Here is a 19,375-nt window from a genome sequence, read left to right on the forward strand (position 1 = left end):
GGGTACATGTATCTTTTTGAATTAGTGTTTTATATTCTTTGGATAAGTACCCAGTAGTGGAATTACTAGATTAAATAGTATTTCTATTTTTAACTTTTTTTTAAAAGATTTTATTTATTTATTTGAGAGAGAGAATGAGAGATAGAGAGCACGAGAGGGAAGAGGGTCAGAGGGAGAAGCAGACTCCCCGCTGAGCAGGGAGCCCGATGTGGGACTCGATCCCGGGACTCCAGGATCATGACCTGAGCTGAAGGCAGTCGCCTAACCAACTGAGCCACCCAGGCGCCCTTTTAACTTTTTGACGAGCCTCCTCCATACTGTTTTCCACAGTGGCCGAACAAATTTACATTCCCACCAACAGTGCCCAAGAGTTCCTTTTTCTCCACATCCTTGCCAACACTTTAGAACTCTCATTCTTAATCATACCGTGCATTGCCTCTGTGTTAAAGGGTCAGGTAGAATGTCAATCTGATGTTCCAACAGCTTGTTCTACTTGGAGCTATTATAGCAACTCTACAATACCGTAACATCTGACTTTATTGAGCTGTTTTCAAACATCCTAATAAGCTAATTTAGCATATTGCATGTTCATTGTATTTTCGCTTTTTAAAAAGAAGAGTTGCCTTGTTCTTTGGCTATAGAATATGGGATTTATGGAGTTAACTGCTCTTGCTATTCTTCTTTAGATAATTTAACTGTGAATGTGATACTTTTATTTTTTTCCTGGTAAGGATTCTATTGAGATATTTAAAGAGATGTGATATAAAGTGCCTCTGAAAAAAACTAACAGGGGATATGACCTTATTCTTTATATTTGAAGCTCCAGAATGGGAGAAGTAAAGAACAAAGACTCAATGTGGGACAACTTGACCTTCAAAGTAAGGCCAATTTTTCTTTATATTCATTCTTTATAAATGCTTGATAACTCAAGTACATATTGTTGCATTTTGGAGTTGCCCATTTCCTTTATCTACATGTTCTGATTAAGCTCTCAAAATAAATAGCATTTAAATTCTTAAAATGTAGCCACTGGCATTTCTAATTATTTAATGAATTAGCTTATTTGAATGTAAATACCTCCTACTCCATCAGCTTCATCATCTTGGCTATATTTTTAAGAGATGTGCTATTTATTCCTGAAATGGAACTATAACCAGGCTATGTTAAACATTAATATAGCCGTGATAATGAATCATGTTAAACCAAATGTCTGGCAGCAGGAAGAAGAAAGGTTACTAGGATATTGTTTTATAACTCATTTTTTTAAATGATTTTATTTATTTATTTGTCAAAGAGAGCACAAGCAGGGGGAGTGGCAGGCAGAGGGAGAAGCAGGCTCCCTGCTCAGCAGGGATGTGGGACTCGATCCCAGGACCCTGGGATCATGACCTGAGCCAAAGGCAGACGCTTAACCGACTGAGCCACCCAGGCGTCCCTGTCTTATAGCTCATTTAATAAATCTACAGAGGATATCTCTACAGATGACATCCCCTTACTCCTAAAAAGAAAGAAAATAATAGAATAAAAAACTAGTCATTTCAACCCCATACGATCTCTCTCTTATCTCTTAAAACATCAGCACTTGATCCCATAACATCATTTTTAAAAAGTGTATTTCTTTTTTAAAAAAATATTTTATTATTTATTTATTTATTTATTTGACAGAGACACAGCAAGAGAGGGAACACAAGCAGGGCGAGTGGGAGAGGGAGAAGCGGCTTCTTGCTGAGCAGGGAGCCCTATGTGGGGCTGGATCACAGGGCCCTAGGATCATGACCTGAGCTGACTGAGCCACCCAAGCGCCCCAAAAAGTGTTTTTCTTTTGCTTGTCTCTCGTCCTCCTTGAAGTGAAGGGTGAGACTCGGTCTCATACTTTATTGTAGCTGACTGTGCTTCAGCACTTCTGGAGGCAGGGATCAGTAGGCAGGGAAGGAGGGCTCAGTCTTCCCTGAGGGGCTTGCAATTTGTCCTGCGTGCATCCCGCGTGCAGTGGCGATTGTGAATGTTCCCAGTAGAGCAGTGGCCCATTGGGAACCTTCTTTGTGTGGCAGACCCCTTGCCAAAATCTTCTGAGTCAGCCTCCATGCTGTCTGCCTGCACCTAGAAACTGAGAAGCATTTCGCCCAGATTCGCCAGATGGTACTGCTCATGCCTGTCATTCCCTACCTAGTCTTCTGCTCTCCAGCAAAAGCTACCAAGAAGTGAATTTATTCCTGAAGTGACAGCATGTTTCTCAAAACATGGTGGTGAGAATTAGCATTCTGAAAGCTGTTTAAAAGGAAAACAGGAGACCTGGTAGATTTGGATAGGAAAGAAAAACAGTTGGTGTTCTTTCCATAGCGCACCCTGATGGCAGGTTTCTCCTTAATTGTAATTATACTGGGTGTTATATGCAACTGATGAATTACTAAACTCTACCTCTGAAACTAATGATATACTATCTGTTGGCTAATTGAATTTAAATTAATAAAAATGTCATGACACAGATGAGATGGGTAAGGCTCCCAACACCGGTGGGGACCCTTCGGAGAGCTAGGGACCTGCTTTTGCCTGGATCTGGTTTACGGGCTAGTAAAGAAAAAAGCATTTGTATTGATTTGGACTTCCAAATAGATTTGGTTGGATGATGATGATCACTACAATTTATTAAGCTCTTACGAAGTGCCTTAACCTGAGATAGGCATAGTACACAGATTATTTTGTGTGGTTTTTTATTCTGTTAATCCATGATTGCTTAAATACAAAATGAAAAAGAGAAATTTCCTTTTAATCCCAAGTATCAGATGACCACTGTTAACATTTGATTTATATACCTCTAGACTCTTATTTTTAAGCATATATATGTGTAAGTATATGCACATAAATATGTATTTTTAAGTATGTGGGATTAATATTATCCATGTTATTCAATAATCCATTTTCACTGAATATACCCATATCTTTTCATGTTAAATACATAAAGATCTTTCTTATCCTTTTTAACATGTATAGTATCCATTATGTGTACCATGATTTATTTAGCCAGTTTCATGTTGGTGGATTTTTAAGTATTTTTCTAGTTTGAGGCCATTATAAACAATTATTCAGTAGATATTTTTGCATACTTGCTCTATTATTTCCTTAGGATAAATTTCTAGAAGCAGAATGTTGGTTTAGAAAGTATTGCCAGTTGTCCTTTAAAAAGACTGTTTCTTTTTTTTTAAATATTTTATTTTTTTGAAGTAATCTCCACACCCGATGTGGGGCTTGAATTTACAACCCCAAGATCAAGAGTAACATGCTCTACTGACTGAGCCAGCCAGGTGCCCCTAAAAAGACTATTTCAGCTTACACACTTGAAAGTGCTCATTTCCCCCAAACCTTACAAATACTGGCATGGTCTTTGCTTGTCTTTAGGCATTCTTATTTTTGTAACAATCTTATAAGGTAGATGTTGGTATGTTCATCTTTGGGATTTAAAAGCAAAACACAACGAAACACCCTGAGACTTTAGGAGGAACCTTGCCTAAGATCACAGAGCTCCTCGGTGATGGTGCTAGGGTTTGAGCCAGCCGTTTATGGCTTCAAAACTGGTGGTTTCTCCACTCTCTGCGCTAATAAAGTCATTTTTAACTAATGTTATTGGCTTTAGGCTCATCTACATTTGCTAGGCTCACTGTCCTCTATCTTGCCATTGCCATTTTATTTTATGACCTCTCAATATCACTGGACTAAGAAAACGTGGCCATCTGTTGCACAAGTGACAAATATAATCCCTTCTCTGCAGTCTCGAAGGCTGCCCCTCTCGGTGCTGCCCACAGTTTCAGCATAGGAAAGAAAGCTATCGATACTATTGGGTGGTGAGGTTATTGGATTCTCCGTATCTATTTAAAAATTCATCAAGTCACCCGGTCCTCGCCCGGAGAAGGGCAAGGGAGAGCCTTTTTTCCCTTGCTCTTTAAGCAGTTTTTCTACCTACCCCCTGCACAGCAGGCGGACTTGTGTTTTCTTATCAGTTGGGTTCTTCAGTGTGTGCTTGGAACTGTGGGGCTGAGTAGAGCAAAGAAGAGATAGTAAGGGGAAGAAAATAATGGAAGAAAACAGCTGAGAAATAAAGAAACCCAGACAGCATGGGAGTGGTCTGTTCTCCTTCAGCTTTGTAAATGATTTCTCTCTCATCCTCCAGGAGAATCAGCGAAGGCATCCATCCAGGAATCAGGAACATTTCTACCGCGGGTACAGAATAAATGATCTGATTTGGTATTGTACTGTATGCACAGTATCTGTGGAGAACACGGGCTTCTTTAAGATATCTGTCCGTTAATAATTCTCTGGGACAAGAATAGGATGCTGAGAGTGCCATTCTCCTGGGAACTCTCCTAGGGAGGAACTTGGATAGAGCCAAGGGAAAAATGTTGATGTGGATTGCATTCGTGAACTTTGGAATGTGGGAATATTCCAGAGCGGCGGTTCTCCTCTCAGCTGAGTGATTGCTGAATGTATTAGTGAGCAGTGACACTGCACCTTGACTTGCTCTGGCTTCTTTTTTAAAGGTTGAAACCCCTTCTCCATAAGGAGGCAATAGAAGGCCTCCTTTTGCACTGGTTTGGAAAGATACCACTTGTATAACCTCAGGTTACTGTAGAAACATATGGCCCATCCTTTCTCTCAGCTTTAAATTGTCTTCATCCTGCAGAGCTAAGTCATGTGTAGAGAGACTGTGATTTTCATTAAAATTAAAAACCGAGACAGCTTGTCTTCAGCACATTACCTAAATAGAGAAAAAATGTGAAATTAATGGGAAATGTCAGCTGTGGTGACTTCAGGCTGTGTCTATTGCATGACTCACCTGGCAACAGGAAGTTTGAGGAAATCCAAAAGAAAAGATGGTATATGTGTGGGACCTTATGGAAACAGAGCAATGTCCAGAGTTTTTATAACAATCCCTGCTTTCCTTTCCAGCACATACCAGAAGAGAGATACAGGATGCAGAGCAAGCCCCTAGGAATCTGCCTGATAATCGATTGCATTGGCAATGACACAGGTAGGTATGGACGCTGTGGATTAACTGATGCCCCACAGTGAGGTCTCAGTGAGCCCAGACAAGCTGTGTTCATCAGTGATCAACCCTACCTGTTACAACAAACCTCTGCGGAAGTCTATGGCTTCACATAGCGAGGGGTGCTTTCTCACTCATGTCACAGCCTAGTGTGCATTGGTCTGGAGTGAGCTTCGTTCCATGTGATCAGTCAGTGACTTCACCATCTGAAGCCTTGGGGTTTTCCACAGGATCCTCTCTATCTGGCTGGTGGATGAAGGAAGTGCGTGGAGGATCTCACAAGAAATTTTAGGGACCAGCCCCGAAAGTGAGGTGCATCATTTCCATCCACATTCCATTGGTCGAACTCACTCCTGGGACCCCACCTAACTGCAGTAGACAAGGAACTCAGACTGGCTACATGCCAGGAAGGAAAGGGAAGGGAATTTGGGGAGTACAAAGCATTGTTTCTGGTACAATGGTGTGATTGGCTGAAAGTTGGGAGCTTCGGTCTTGCTTTTTCATGCTGGATGCTGCAGCAGGGAGGAGTCCTGGGGCCCAGGACCCCAGAGTGGGGTTTAAAATGGAAGGCTTTCTGGCTTCGGTGTTATCAGACGTCCCATCATTGCATATAGCTAGACTATGAAAGCTTTTATGGGGAAAAAGTAAAAAATATTGTAAATGTGTGTTCACTTAGAGGCAGTGTGTTACTTAGTTCTGCCACCCTGTCCTTGGGTTGTCTGCTGGAGTCTGTACTACTTGTGTGTTACTGTTGTTTGGATCTGGACTGATTCTCTTGCTCAGTTGTTGTTGGATGTCCTATTCAAACTGAATCAATCACTGGTGATGCGTCAGAGAGAATAAGAATCTCATTGTGAAAGAACATGTTTAATTATTTATCTCTCCCTCCGAAGGGTGGATCATCACATTTCCACAGTTTTCTTGCTTTTCAGAATTCTTGGAATGAGTCAGATCTGTCTTTTAGGCTCACTTAAAATGTTACCATCGTGAGTTGTATGGGAAGAGAATCTAAGAGAAGGTCAAATTAGCAAATATTAGGTTGAATTTCCCAGGACTTCAGATATGATCTCATTTTTCTCATGTCCTATTTTTGGTTAGATGTGCGACATGCTGTCTCCTCAGCTATAGATAAGTGTCTTTTCTCTCTTAGCCATTAGTACCGATATAAGAATGAGAAGATATTTCCTTAATGAGTAACTTCCTGCTTTAAAAGAGAGTATTTGTCTTCCACTTTCTATTATAATCAGTTTTGTTTCATTCGTGCAGTTCCCAACTGCAGGATGTATATCTGTTGTATGAAGAGAATCATAAAGCCACGACCTGCTGTGAGTTTGTGACTAAAATCCAGTGTCTGTGTTTACTTCCCTTGCTGAGTTATGGGCCTCTTGTGTGCCAGGGTTGAATGTGTATTTGTGTATTCCTGTATTATAGGAGCATGGTCAGAGTTGGGTCCTGGAATATGACTGTGTGAGTTTGAATCATGGCTCTGTCATGTCCTGGTGTGTGACCTTGGACAATTTTCCTAGCCTCTGTAAGCCTCAGTTTCTCTTCTTCTTTTTTTATTTTTTTAAAGATTTGAGAGAGAGAGAGTGCGCGTGTGTGCACACAAGTTGGGGGAGGGGCAGAGGGAGCAAATCTTCAAGCGGACTCCCTCCTGAGCGCAGAGGCTGACCTGTGGACTTGATCCCATGACCCATGAGATCATGACACATGAGATCATGACTTGAATGGAAACCAAGAGCGGGACACTTAACTGACTGCACCACCCAGGTCCCCCTCAATTTCTCTTCTATAAAATGGTTAGATAACAGGACCTACCTCTTGGGGAGGCTGGGAAAAGTGAATGAATTCACACTTGTAAAGGGCTTAGAGCCCACACATTACTATTTCTACAGCAAAATGAATGGATATTCACACTAAGTGGAATAAAGATTATCAATAGCCTCTCATCGGTTTAGGAAAGGTTTTGCCACAAAATGAATCAGGGAAAAGAACTTAAGGTTTTCAGAGCTTTTGGGGTTTCTGAATTGTGAATTGTGGATAAGGAGTTGCGGATATGTGGAAGAGTACTTTGAGGCTGCCTGAGGGGCCCTACAAGCACCTTTGACATGCAATAGACAGATTTATTATTGATATTGTTTTCTCCTAAGAAAAGCTAGTCCAGAAGGAATTACTAGTAACCATTTGTATTTAAAAAGAAGATATCTAAAAAGTAGTTTGTAAGTTTGAGCGAATGTAGGTTGTCCATTAAAACCCTTTGGTTGGTCTATGGAAACAAATGAGAAGTCAGACTTACACAAAGCTGACTCTACCACTGCTTCCTAACTCACTCATTCTTCTGTTCTTGTTTATGATCATCCTCCTACTTGGGGGGGCCTCCCCTTTCTGCTGTTTTGTCAGGCCCCCGCCTGAATTATACCTCTACTACAGTCTCATCTCCAGGTGTCTCAGATTGCACTGACGGTCCCTCCTTTGACCCCTTATTGTGCCTAAAATCCCGCTGTACTGTGTGACATGCCAGTCATTGTTTTGTGCATATTTATAAGCTCCCCAACTAGATGATAGTCTCCTTGAAGGGCAGGTACCTCATTTGTATTTCCCAACATGAAATACAGTGTTTCTTTAACATAGGGAGAGGAACTTCTTAAAACATGAGTTTTGGGGTCAAGCGAATTTGAGAAATGATGAATAGTTTGTTCCTCCTTTGGAGATTTGCATATTGGTCTTAAAGACCGAGGAGTCCTTCTGTAAAGAAGCTTATTTAAATCTTAACGTTACATTTCACATTTATGTTTGACTTCAGAACTCCCCTTCTCATTAAGAATATCCTGCCCAACTGCGTTCCATTTGTATACCTTTTTTTAAAAATATTTTATTTTTTTATTTGTCAGAGAGAGAGCGTGCGCACACACAAGCAGAGAGAAGCAGCAGAGGGAGAGGGAGAAGCAGGTTTCCTGCTGAGCAGGGAGCCCGACTCAGGGCCCAGGACCCTGGGATCATGACCTGACCAGCTGAACCACACAGGTGCCCCCATTTGTATGCTTTATTATAATTAGAACTGGGCTCATACAAGGTGCTCATTAAGTAGTGGTAAATAGACTGATGAAACACTCCCTCCTTATTCTATACATTGGTTTAATGGACTTCTTTTTATAGATTGTGGCAAGATTAATGCAAACTCATTTGATTTTATTTTCAGATTTTATTTTTAAGTAATCTCTACACCCAGGTGGGCCTTGACCTCATGATCACATGCCCTACTGACTGAACCAACCAGGCACCCCAATGTGAACTCATTTTAGATGAGAACAAATTCTAAATGAATGGCTTCATGACTTTTTACTGTGTATAGTTTTTTGGATTTCATCTCAATTACCCCCAAACCTGTGGGTGGTGCTGACCCTAGCCCTTGTCCTAACTGCAAGGCCACATGAAAACTCATCATTTTGGGAAGTTGAGGTTTACAGAGATAGGCCTAGGTCAGGAGTGAGGTTCGCAGGGCGCGTGGAAGGAGAAGTGTGATTTCTGCGGTCGTTCAAGTTTTATGTTCCAAACTCGGCATCCAAGTTTTTCTTCCCCTATTCGAGGGAAATGACAAGGCAGTTCCTGTGATAAATGGGACACAGAATCTGACTGCTCCCAGCCCATCTTGATGTAGGCTAGAGACACTTCCTTATGGAGGTCCCTTCTAAGGAGAAGCTTCCATGAGAGAGATGCGTGGCAGGCTCCATGATTTGTGGTGAAATGGCTGCCTTTCTTTTCAAGATTTTATTTATTTATTTGACAGAGAGAGACACAGCGAGAGAGGGAACACAAGCAGGGGGAGGGGCAGAGGGAGAAGCAGGCGTCCCGCCGAGCAGGGGGCCTGATGCTGTGGGGCTCGATCGCAGGACCCCGAGATCTCAACCTGAGCTGAAGGCGGATGCTTAACCGACTGAGCCACCCAGGCGCCCCTGCCTTTATTTTCTTTAAAATTAATATCTGACATTTGCGTAAGCACTCATAGTTGCAAAGTGTCTTTACAGACATCTCCCCTGATCCTCACAGGCACCTTTTGAAGAACATGGTATAGGCATTAGTATTAATTACAGATGAATAAGCTAAGACAGTTAATTTGTTCAAACTCACACCGTCATTACTCCCTGGATCTTATAAATCAGACCAGGCTATACCCATGTTCTTGCTGGCCCAAGAAAGAAAGCTGCAAAGGCCAGCTAGCATCAGCCCTCCCTATCTGACAGAGAAAAGAGGTGACATTATGGGAAATCTCGACTATGATGACTTCCGGCTGTGTCTCCTGAGGTGACTGGGCGGCCAGAGGCTCCATCTTGGTCTGAGGTCCCTCCAGATTTGCTGTTCTTACTGGCTTTGGGGGACATGTCACGTTTTTGGCTTCACCTCCCCTTTATTCTTCTTTCTCCTGTCCTATTAGGGAAGCACTTCCTGCCCCAGACATCAGATTCCCATCCCCTTCCTAGCCCCTCTGTTGGCATAAGTTAGTTTTTCCAGGACCAGGCAAGGCTCAGACCCAGCAGATAGGTAGAGGAGCCAGGATTGAAACTCAGATCTTGTGATTCCAAGACGGGTTCCTCTTTGGCTGGTGCCACGCAGCTGCCTGCTCAGGGTTGTGTGACAACCCCCACTCTGGCTGGAACCCACTGGGGACCCAGAACAAGGAAAGAGATGAAAGGCACGGGACGGCCCTTGTTCTGTCCCTGACCCCGGCATACCATCTCGGAAAGACAGACTATGGCTTTGCTTCGAGGACTTTGATAAGGGAGGAAATCTATCAGTGAGGAGAGGGTTTTGAGGGAAGTGAGTCAGTCTGAGAGAAGTAAACAATAGCTTTGAGTCTGGAGTTTCCCTGTTTGCTTCTGCCCCCTGGAGGAAAGAATATGCCACGACATGAGAGTCCTCGAAGACTTGGGAATCAAACAGTAGTGATGACCTGGGGTCCTTGCCTGGATGCTCTTTGTCCGGTCCTGTGTTCCAAACTGAGCGCAGTACTGGGTATGGAAGGCTTGCCTACACCTGCTGAGGTGAAGGCCAGGGGGCAGTGCTGGTGGGCTTTTTCTACCACACTGAGATCCTGCGGGGATGAGTGAGCTATTATTAGCTTCTCCAGCAACCTGTGTATCATGTCCTTCATTTCCCTCATAATATTTATTTATCATAGGGTTTCCAGGAGATTAGCACCTTCTTTATATCTCTCCATTATTATGTGATATATAATTCTTTTTTTTTCCACCCTTACCTGTGGGCCAGATGAAAAGGACGTAGCCTAACTACATCTTTAAGTAATGATCATTATCATTCCCTTTTCCTGATTTACCTGGTGAATTATTTATCTAATAATGTATACAAATCACTCCAAAATTTAGTGGCTTAAAATAACAACATTAATTTATTTATATCTCTCACAGTTTCTGTGGAGCAGGGATTTAGGGGTAGCTTAACTGGGCTGTTCTGGCCGAGTCTCTTGGCAGATTGTGGTCAGATTTCAGCTAGGGTCATCCAAAGGCTTGATTGGGCTTGAAGGATCCTCTCAGGTGGCTCATTCATGTGGCCGTGAAGTTGGTGCAAGGCCTTAGTTCTTCTTCGTGTGAGCCTCTCCACAGGACTGCTTGAGTGTTCTCATGTCATGGTGACTGGCTCCCCCCAGAGTGAGCTGTTCAAAACAGAGAAAGAGCCAGGTAGAGGCTGTATCCTTTTTATGATCTAGCTTTGGAAGTCACATAGTATCCCTTTTGCTGTATTCATTAGAAATGAGTTACCAAACATGGTCCACATTCAAGGGGAAAGGAATTACACTCTTTTTAAGGAAGGAGTGTCAAAGAATTTGCGGACATATTTAAAACTGCCATATCTGGTAGATGTGGGGCCACAATTAATCCCAGCTCTCCTGAATCGGAAGTTCTACTAGACCCAATATGAACATATCCAGGGACTGTCTATGGGCTGGGTGAATTAAACTCAGAGCACTCAGGAGAGCTCTTATTTGTCCAGTGGCTGGTTTTTCCAGCTTTTTGTTTACACAAGGCTATGTTTCTTTTTCTAGCTTTCCCTTTGTAGTTCCTGTTGAGACGCCAGAAGAGAAATTGTGATAGCTACCTTTGACTTTTATAGTTTATTAGTGGTTGGTAACGTTTGCAGGGCAAGAAGCCTGAAACTGTTGGTTGAAGCTATGAGTCTTTGAATTATTTGTGACTAGTCAGACTTCATGTTGTTTCCATTTAATGCAGAGAGTTGACAGTTTGTGGCAAACAGTTATATGGTAATTTCAGCGGAATCATTTCTCTCTCCTTTCTGTGATGCCTGCACTGGTGTGAGATGGGACCCTTTTGTTCCTTGGTAGAAGTTCTATCTGTTTGAATTACTAGTGTGTTGTTTGATTTGGGGTGGTAGTGGTAGACTTCTGGAAGACCATACCCCAGGGGATGAAGAGAGGTGGGTACATAGTCATGAGACATGGAGAGAAATCCAGAGAAGTTGGCTAAGGGTTTGGGTAACAATCTGAATTTAGAGATGCCTGTTTAGCTTAGGGAATAGCAATTTTTCTGCTCTGCAAATGAACTAAGAAGTGGAGGCATCCCTCAGACAAGGAACAGAAACTTAATGGGTTACTCAAAGGGATGTGGAATTTTTAATGAGGAAGAGAAAGATGTGTCTGTCTCTGCTATTAGAAAGATTTATAACAAAGCAGGAGACTGTCCTCTCTGAGGAAGGCAAACTGAGCAGATGGGAAAGAAATGGCCTAGGTAGGCTATAGGAATTTCTAAAAGATGGAAACAAGATTTTTTAAACAAGGGAATGGAGCCCCAGGAGCTTTATTTGTATTATCTCATTTAATCCTCACAACATGCTCACAGGGTGGGTATCATCACTTCCATTTAAAGCTAGGGAGACCCACTTCCTTAAGGTCATGCAGCCCACAGGTGTGGTAAGGTCAGTGTTAGAAGGCAGGCTTGTCTGGCATAAACTCTGCCTTTTCCACTGCCTTCCACTGTTTCTGCAGGCAAAGTCAATCCAGGATTCCTGGAAACTAGGAGAAGAATTCTTGGGGGCACTACAGGGAATCTTCGATTCCTCTGCTAGGAGGTAACACGGGGAAGCAGGTCATGAGAGGAACTGGGGAGTCTGGAAATGGTCACAACTTAGACGTAGGGGCCTCTGTATCAGCACACAGCCTGGGGAGATGAGGGAACACGTGACCCGGGCCATCCTCTCTGCAGCCATTTGGACCTAGATTTGGATCTACGCTCTGCAGATGCATGCATTTCCTACATATTTGTGTGTTAGTTTAAGAAAGAGCCTTTTGAAAAATCCCCAACTTTGTTTTGGTGGAAGAGAAAAAAATTTGTTCCCCATTTGGTTGCACTGGACTAGAAGTGGGCTCAGTCTGTGCCTGTGGCCAGATGTGGAGGTAGCCTCTGGCAGGGACAGATCGGAACTGAGAACCTGGGACATAAATGTCGTGTGTTTCAGGTTGATTTCTTCCTGCTGCCTGCTTAGGTCCTTCAAAACCTCAAAATATGGCACAAAAGCAGAAATGGATAAGTAGTGGAGATCGGACTGTGCTTAGGGTTGCTTCCTGGTGCCTCTTAAGCTTTTCTCACCCGAGTGTTGTTTTCTCTGTGTGTTTGTTTATTTTATCCAGAGTTTCTTCGGAACACCTTTACTTCCCTGGGCTATGAAGTCCAGTATTTCTTGTATCTGAGGATGGACAGTATCATCCAGATTCTTCGCCAAGTTGCCTGCATGCCCCAACATGAAGACTACGACAGCTTTGTGTGTGTCCTGGTGAGCCGAGGCGGCTCCCACAGTGTGTTTGGCGTGGATCAGACACACTCGGGTTTCCCTTTGGATCAGGTCAGGAGGATGTTCATGGGAGACGCATGCCCTTCTCTCTTAGGGAAGCCAAAGCTCTTTTTTATTCAGAACTATGTGGCGTCAGAGGACCCGCTGGACAACGGCAGCTTGCTGGAGGTGGATGGACCAGCCATCAACAATGTGGAATCCAAAGCCAAGCAGCCTGGGCCAGGCACCATTCACCGAGAAGCGGACTTCCTCTGGAGCCTGTGCAAGGCGGACGTGTCCCTGTTGGAACGGCCCTCCAGCCCTCCTTCATTGTACCTGCAGTGCCTCTCCCAGAAACTGGGGAAAGAAAGGTGAGCCCCCTGGGTCGGCTGTGGCCCATCCCTGGACCGCTTGTCTCTCTTCTTGCTACCAAGATGGAGATGGCCACTGTGTCACCTTTGATGCTCTTCTCTTCAGGGAGAAAGGACTTTTCATTCCGTGTTGGAGTTGACTTAGGAGGAGGTGCATTTTATGAATGCTTTCTGCTTCAGGAGGTCACTTGCTAGTCAGCTTGTAGTTTACATCTTATTCTTCAAAATAAATTTTTAATTGTTTTTTTTAATTACAAAAGCAGTACATCCTCCTTACTGAAAACAAAAACAAAAACAAAAACCATGAAATATAAATGCCGAAAGCTGAATATAACAAGCAGTTATAGTCCTACTTATTAGAATCAATCTCTGTTAGCCACATCTTGGTGTATTGCTTTCCAGATCTTTTTTGGATACCTGCACAATCATATCTAAATGTTTTTTAAACCAAAATGGAATCATCTACTATTACTTTATAATCTGCCTTTAGTTGATATAACGGTATATCACGTACATTTTACATGTCAGTAGTCTACAACATCATTTTAATGTCTGTGGAGCAGTCTAGAATACGGCTATGGCATACTTGACCCATTTTCAGTTGTTGAAAAGTGTTTTGCTTTCATAAAAGGAAAGCATTCAGTACCTTTGTAGCTCAGTATTCGTGCTTATCCAGACTGTTTTCTTGAGGAACATTCCCAGAAGAAGAATTGCTGTGTTAAACAAACATGCATTTTTAAAGGCTTGGATGCATCTTATCATATTGTCCTCTAGGACAGTTGTACCCACTCTGCAGGAGAGTGCCTGTGTCCCCAAATTCTGCCCGACACCGCATGCTCTTTTATTTCCCTGTCCCGACAGTTTGAGAGGTGGAAAGTGGTACCTGACTCCCCACGTCTGCAAGTCTTTGTTATACAAACATTTCTGATGCTTATTGGCAAGAATACTTTTCTAGGGGCACCTGGGTGGCTCTGTCGTTAAGCGTCTGCCTTCAGCTCAGGTCATGATCCCAGGGTCCTGGGATCGAGCCCCGCATCGAGCCCCGCATCGGGCTCCCTGCTCCGCGGGAAGCCTGCTTCTCCCTCTCCCACTCCCCCTGCTTGTGTTCCCTCTCTCGCTGTCTCTCTGTCTGTCAAATAAATTTAAAAAAATTATTAAAAAAAAAAGAATACTTTTCTAAGGGAAACCTCGGTGATCTGGTTTGCACTTAAGAAGATTATTCCCATGTAAGATTAGCAGTCATTTTTCAGTTGTCCCCTCATTATAATTTAGAATGAAGTTTTGGAGCCATGTGTGAAATGCATGTTGTAGCTCTGGGGACCCCAGGAATATATTGCAAGGCCTGTGACACCCGTGCCCCGAGCCCCTTCAGTCGTGGCTTAGCAGCAAGGAGTGGGCTGTAGCAGAAATGATTCAGCCTTCCATGGGCCAGCAGTATTCTTGGCATCCACCCTGCATTTGCATAGATGATCCAGGTGCGTTATCATCTGGCTGGAGTGTCTCCAGGATAAGACTCAGCTGCCCCTTGGGTGAGGGGACTGTGGTCATTGGGCCAGAGTGCTGCCAGCTGGTTTGGATCACTCACTAAGCAGCTTGTAGAGCATTTAAAAAGGAACGATTTCAACGCACTGTCACATCTGTTGGCTCATTTCAGCCTAACGGTGATCTGTCTCCTCTTTCATATTTGCATGGCATTAATTTTTGCCTTTCTCATTCCCTCCAGAAGACGCCCGCTCCTCGAACTCCATATTGAACTCAATGGCAGCGTGTATGACTGGAACAGCAGAGTGTCTGCTAAGGAGAGGTACTATGTCTGGCTGCAGCATACTCTGAGAAAGAAGCTTGTCCTCTCTTGCAAATGAACAGCCAAAAGTCTTTCCTAGCTCTGCCGTCTCCACCACTAGCCAGAGGTAGTTTTCAAACGAGTCTATGTGTCATGTGGGGGAAGGTGAGGTCCCGTAGGTGCTGAAATGAGCCTCTGTGAGGAATGGGGTCAGGAGGGTGTGTTTGAACCAAAGCCTCTGGACGGAAGGCTTTGGCTTCTGTTGCTGAAAGCATGTCAGGCCTGTGTTAGGAAGCAAATGGCTCTGAAACCTGAAAAAGGACTGGTTGAGTTGGGTGCCTCAGGATTATGTTGCCTTCCTTTGTGCAATCAAGTAAATCAGAGCCACGGAGATAGGATTGTAGTCACACAGTCTATGAGCCTGTGGGTATCCATGCTCCAATAGAAAAGTTAAAAAAACCACAACAAGGAAACATAACATACACTTAAACTCTTACATACCGCCAACCCCCACAGTTAACGTGCAGTTTTTTTTCTGTACCCAAGAAAAAATGTCTGAATGTGAAGACCGGGTGGCTGTCCTCCTCTGTTCAGGTTACTATGACAAAGTACCGGAGACGGGACGGCTTAGAGAAACACCTGCTTCTTGTGGTTTTAGAGACTGGGAAGTCCAAGATCAAGGCTCTGGCAGGTCTGGTGTCTGATGAGGACCCGCCTCTGGGTCTGCTGGTGGCCATGTTCTCACCAGGCCCTCACATGGCAGAGAACAGAGAGAGGAAGCAAGCTATCTTGTGATGGCTCCACCTTCATGACCCAATTACCTCAAAATGCTCTGTTTCCTAATATCATCACACTGAGAGTTATAATATCATCACACTGAGGGTTATTCTCAAATATTCACCTCAAAAATTCAACCTATGAATTTGGTGATGGAAGCAAACATTCAGGGCACAACTGTGCCTTTATAATTCGAGATTGCTTGTCTGTCTGGGACTCAGGTGGTATTTTACAGCTAATCATGTATACCTTTCTTTCTCAGATTTGATGGGATGATCTAAAAGCATGTCATTATTTAAAATATCATTTAAAGTTTAAAAAAAATTATTTATTTTTATATTTTTTGGCTTGGTGTTAAATGGTATGTATCTCTATGTGTAAACGTAGTAAAATATTTCAAGTCTTATAATAGACCCAAACTGAAAATTTACGCAGTGTTCAGGAATAAGAGTATGGTTATGATGTAATGTTCACTGATTGGTATTTTATGTAACCATTAAAATTATGTTTATAAATAATAAGAGCTTACCTTGAGCTGTTATTAGCTCATTACATAAATTACATGGATTATCTCATTTAATCCCCCCTCAAAAACAGCTCTGTGAGGTAGGTATTACTGCTCTCATCATTTTTCTTCCATTTTATAGATGAGGAAAATGAGCACAGTGATGTTAAGCAGCTTACTCAGGGTCACCCCATACTAGGATATAAACTCAAGCCCTATAAAGAGAGCGACTTTGGGGCCCAAATCCTTAACCAGTTCATAATATGGCCTTGACAGAACATCATGATGAGAAAAATGCTCATATATTCATGTTACCTGGGAAAGAGTACAAAATAGTCTGTTTATTGTAACTATGCTTAAAAGAAAAAAACCCTCTCATAGGAAAACAAAAGGCCAGAAAGAAATGGTTCAAATGGCCTATGGGTGACAGACCTATGGCTGATATTTTCTCTTTCTGTTTTCCAAATTCTCAGCTCTTTTTGTCTACATATTTGAGAATATTGGCTTCTGCCTTAAAGCCTAGGTAATTCCTTTCAACTTTCAAGGAGTTGGTTCTTCATCACTAACAAAACTACCCCTCTCTTCTTACTTTTGTCCTCACTTCTCTCGAGCCCCTCTTTTCCAGAAGCAGGACCCCTAGTCTCAGGGCTGCTTTTCTGAGCCACTGGTTAGGATGACTGATTAGTCAACCCCTCATTGACCCTTATCCCGACCCCTGTTCTAGCCCATCTGCTGTTCTATCCCATTCCCCCGTTCCTTCAACCCTCTTCCTAGAATAGGTCATCGTTGGGATCACTTGAAACCTTCTTCTCTCTGCAGTGTTTGATATGAGAATCTCTTCTTGCCCTCTGAGATTTTAGGAGCAAGTGTTCAGGAGTGAGGATGTTATTTATGCTGCCAAGAGGTCAGAGTTTGAGGTCAACCATGTCAATTTGTCTGTGTTCAGACTCCACTTGCTATCCGCACAGACTCATTTTCTTTTTCCTTAGTAATAGAAAACTTGATTTGTGACGGGGCACAAAGCTTCACAGAATATAGTCTACTTGGCCAAGCTCCAGACTGTAGCTAGATGTGGTCACGTGTCCAGGTCCTGGCCAATAACATGTAGGCAACAGTATCATTTGGCAGCTGCTGAAAACTTTCCTCCAAAGGCAGTTGTTTTTTTTTCAATATGGTACTGGCACAAAAATAGATGCATAGATCAACAGAACAGAATAAAGGGCCAGAAATAAACCTATGATTATATGGTCAATTAATCTATGACAAAGGTGGCAAGGATGTGCAATGGGGAAAAGATGGTTTTTTCAACAAATGGTGTTGGGAAAATGAGATAGCTACATGCAAAAGAGTGAAACTGGACCACTTTCTTAACTGTACACAAACACAAACTCAGAATGGATTAAGGACCTAAGTGTGAGACCGGAAACCATAGAAATCCTAGAAGAGAGCACAGGCATAATTTCTCTGACATTGGGTGTAGCAACATTTTTCTAGCTGTGTCTCCTGAGACAAGGGAAACAAAAGCAAAAATAAACTATTGGGACTACATCAAACTAAAAAGCTTCTGCACAGCAAAGGAAACAATCAAGAAAACTAAAAGGCAACCTACTGAACGGGAGAAGATATTTGCAAATGACATATCTGATTAAGGGTTAATATCCAAAATATATAAAGAACTTAGCTCAACAGCCAAAAAACAATCTGATTAAAAATGGGCAGAATACATGAAGAGACATTTCTCCAAAGAAGACATACAGATGGCCAACAGATACATGAAAAGATGCTCAATATCAGTCATCATGAGGGAAATACAAATCAAAATCACAATGAGATATCACCTCATATGTGTCACAGTTGCTGAAATCAAAAAGGGAAGAAATGCAGGCACTCTGGAAGACAAGGAATGTTCCTCAAAAAGTTAAAATAGAGCTACCCTACGACCCAGCAATTGCACTACTAGGTATTTATCCAAAGGATACAAACATAGTGATTCATAGGGGCACATGCACCCCAAAGTTTATAGCAGCAATGTCCACAATAGGCAAAATACGGAAAGAGCCCAGATGTCTATCAACAGATAAATGGATAAAGAAGATGTCATATATATATATATATATGCATACATATATATATATATATATACACACACACACACACACACACACACACACAATGGAATATTACTCAGCCATCAAAAACAATGAAATCTTGCCATTTGCAACGACATGGATGGAACTAGAGGGTTTTGTGCTAAGTGAAGTAAGTCAGAGAAAGACAAATATCATATTTCACTCATGTGGAATTTAAGAAACAAAACAGATGAACATAGGGGAAGGGAAGGAAAAATAAGATGAAAACAGAGAGGGAGACAAACCATAAGAGACGCTGAACTCTAGGAAACAAACTGAGGGTTGCTGGAGGGAAGGAAAGTGGGGGGATGGGGGAACTGGGTGATGGGCATTAAGGAGGGCCTTTGATGTAATGAACACTGGGTGTTATATGCAACTGATGAATCATTAAATTCTACCTCTGGAACTAATAATGCACGTAAGTTAATTAAATTGAATTTAAGTAAAAAAAAAAAGAAGAAATAACAGGTGCTGGCAAGTATGTGGAGAAAAAGGAACCCTCGTGCACTGTTGGTGGGAATGAAAACTGGTGTAGCTGCTGTGGGGAATGGTATGGAAGTTCCTCAAAAAATTGAAAACAATTATTATATGTCCAGCAATTCTACTATTTACGTAAAGAATGCAAGAACACTAATTCAAAAGGATATATGCACCCTTATGTTTATTGCAGCATTTTATTTGCAATAGCCAAGTTAGGGAAGCAACCCAAGTGTCCATCCATAGATGAATGGATAAAGAAGATGTGGTATATATACATATATGCAGTGGAATATTACTCATTCATAAAAAAGAATGAAATCTGGCCCTTTGCAACAACATGGATTGATCTAGAGAGTGTAATGCTAAGTGAAATAAGTCAGAGAAAGACAAATACCATATGATTTCACTCATGTGGAATCTGAGAAGCAAAACCAAAGAACAAAGAAAAAAAGAGGCAAACAGACTCTTAAATACAGGAAACAAACTGATGGCTAC

General features: G+C 42.4%; 1 protein-coding gene across 7 annotated transcripts in view; it reads left to right on the forward strand.

Annotated features, from left to right (window-relative positions):
- The window catches only part of CFLAR (CASP8 and FADD like apoptosis regulator), a 50,441-nt gene extending 34,157 nt beyond the window's left edge, over positions 1-16,284 (forward strand). For all 7 annotated transcript variants that reach the window (XM_027590789.2, XM_027590793.2, XM_027590791.2 and 4 more), the window contains exons 6-10: positions 821-878; positions 4,166-4,215; positions 4,942-5,023; positions 12,696-13,206; positions 14,930-16,284. In XM_027590789.2, coding sequence (XP_027446590.1) covers positions 821-878; positions 4,166-4,215; positions 4,942-5,023; positions 12,696-13,206; positions 14,930-15,068 — 840 coding nt within the window. In that variant the 3' untranslated portion in view covers positions 15,069-16,284. The remainder of the gene's footprint in view (positions 1-820; positions 879-4,165; positions 4,216-4,941; positions 5,024-12,695; positions 13,207-14,929) is intronic.
- Positions 16,285-19,375: the final 3,091 nt, after the last annotated feature.

The sequence above is a fragment of the Zalophus californianus genome, chromosome 3 (assembly GCF_009762305.2).
Source record: "Zalophus californianus isolate mZalCal1 chromosome 3, mZalCal1.pri.v2, whole genome shotgun sequence".
Taxonomy (NCBI): Eukaryota; Metazoa; Chordata; class Mammalia; order Carnivora; family Otariidae; genus Zalophus; species Zalophus californianus.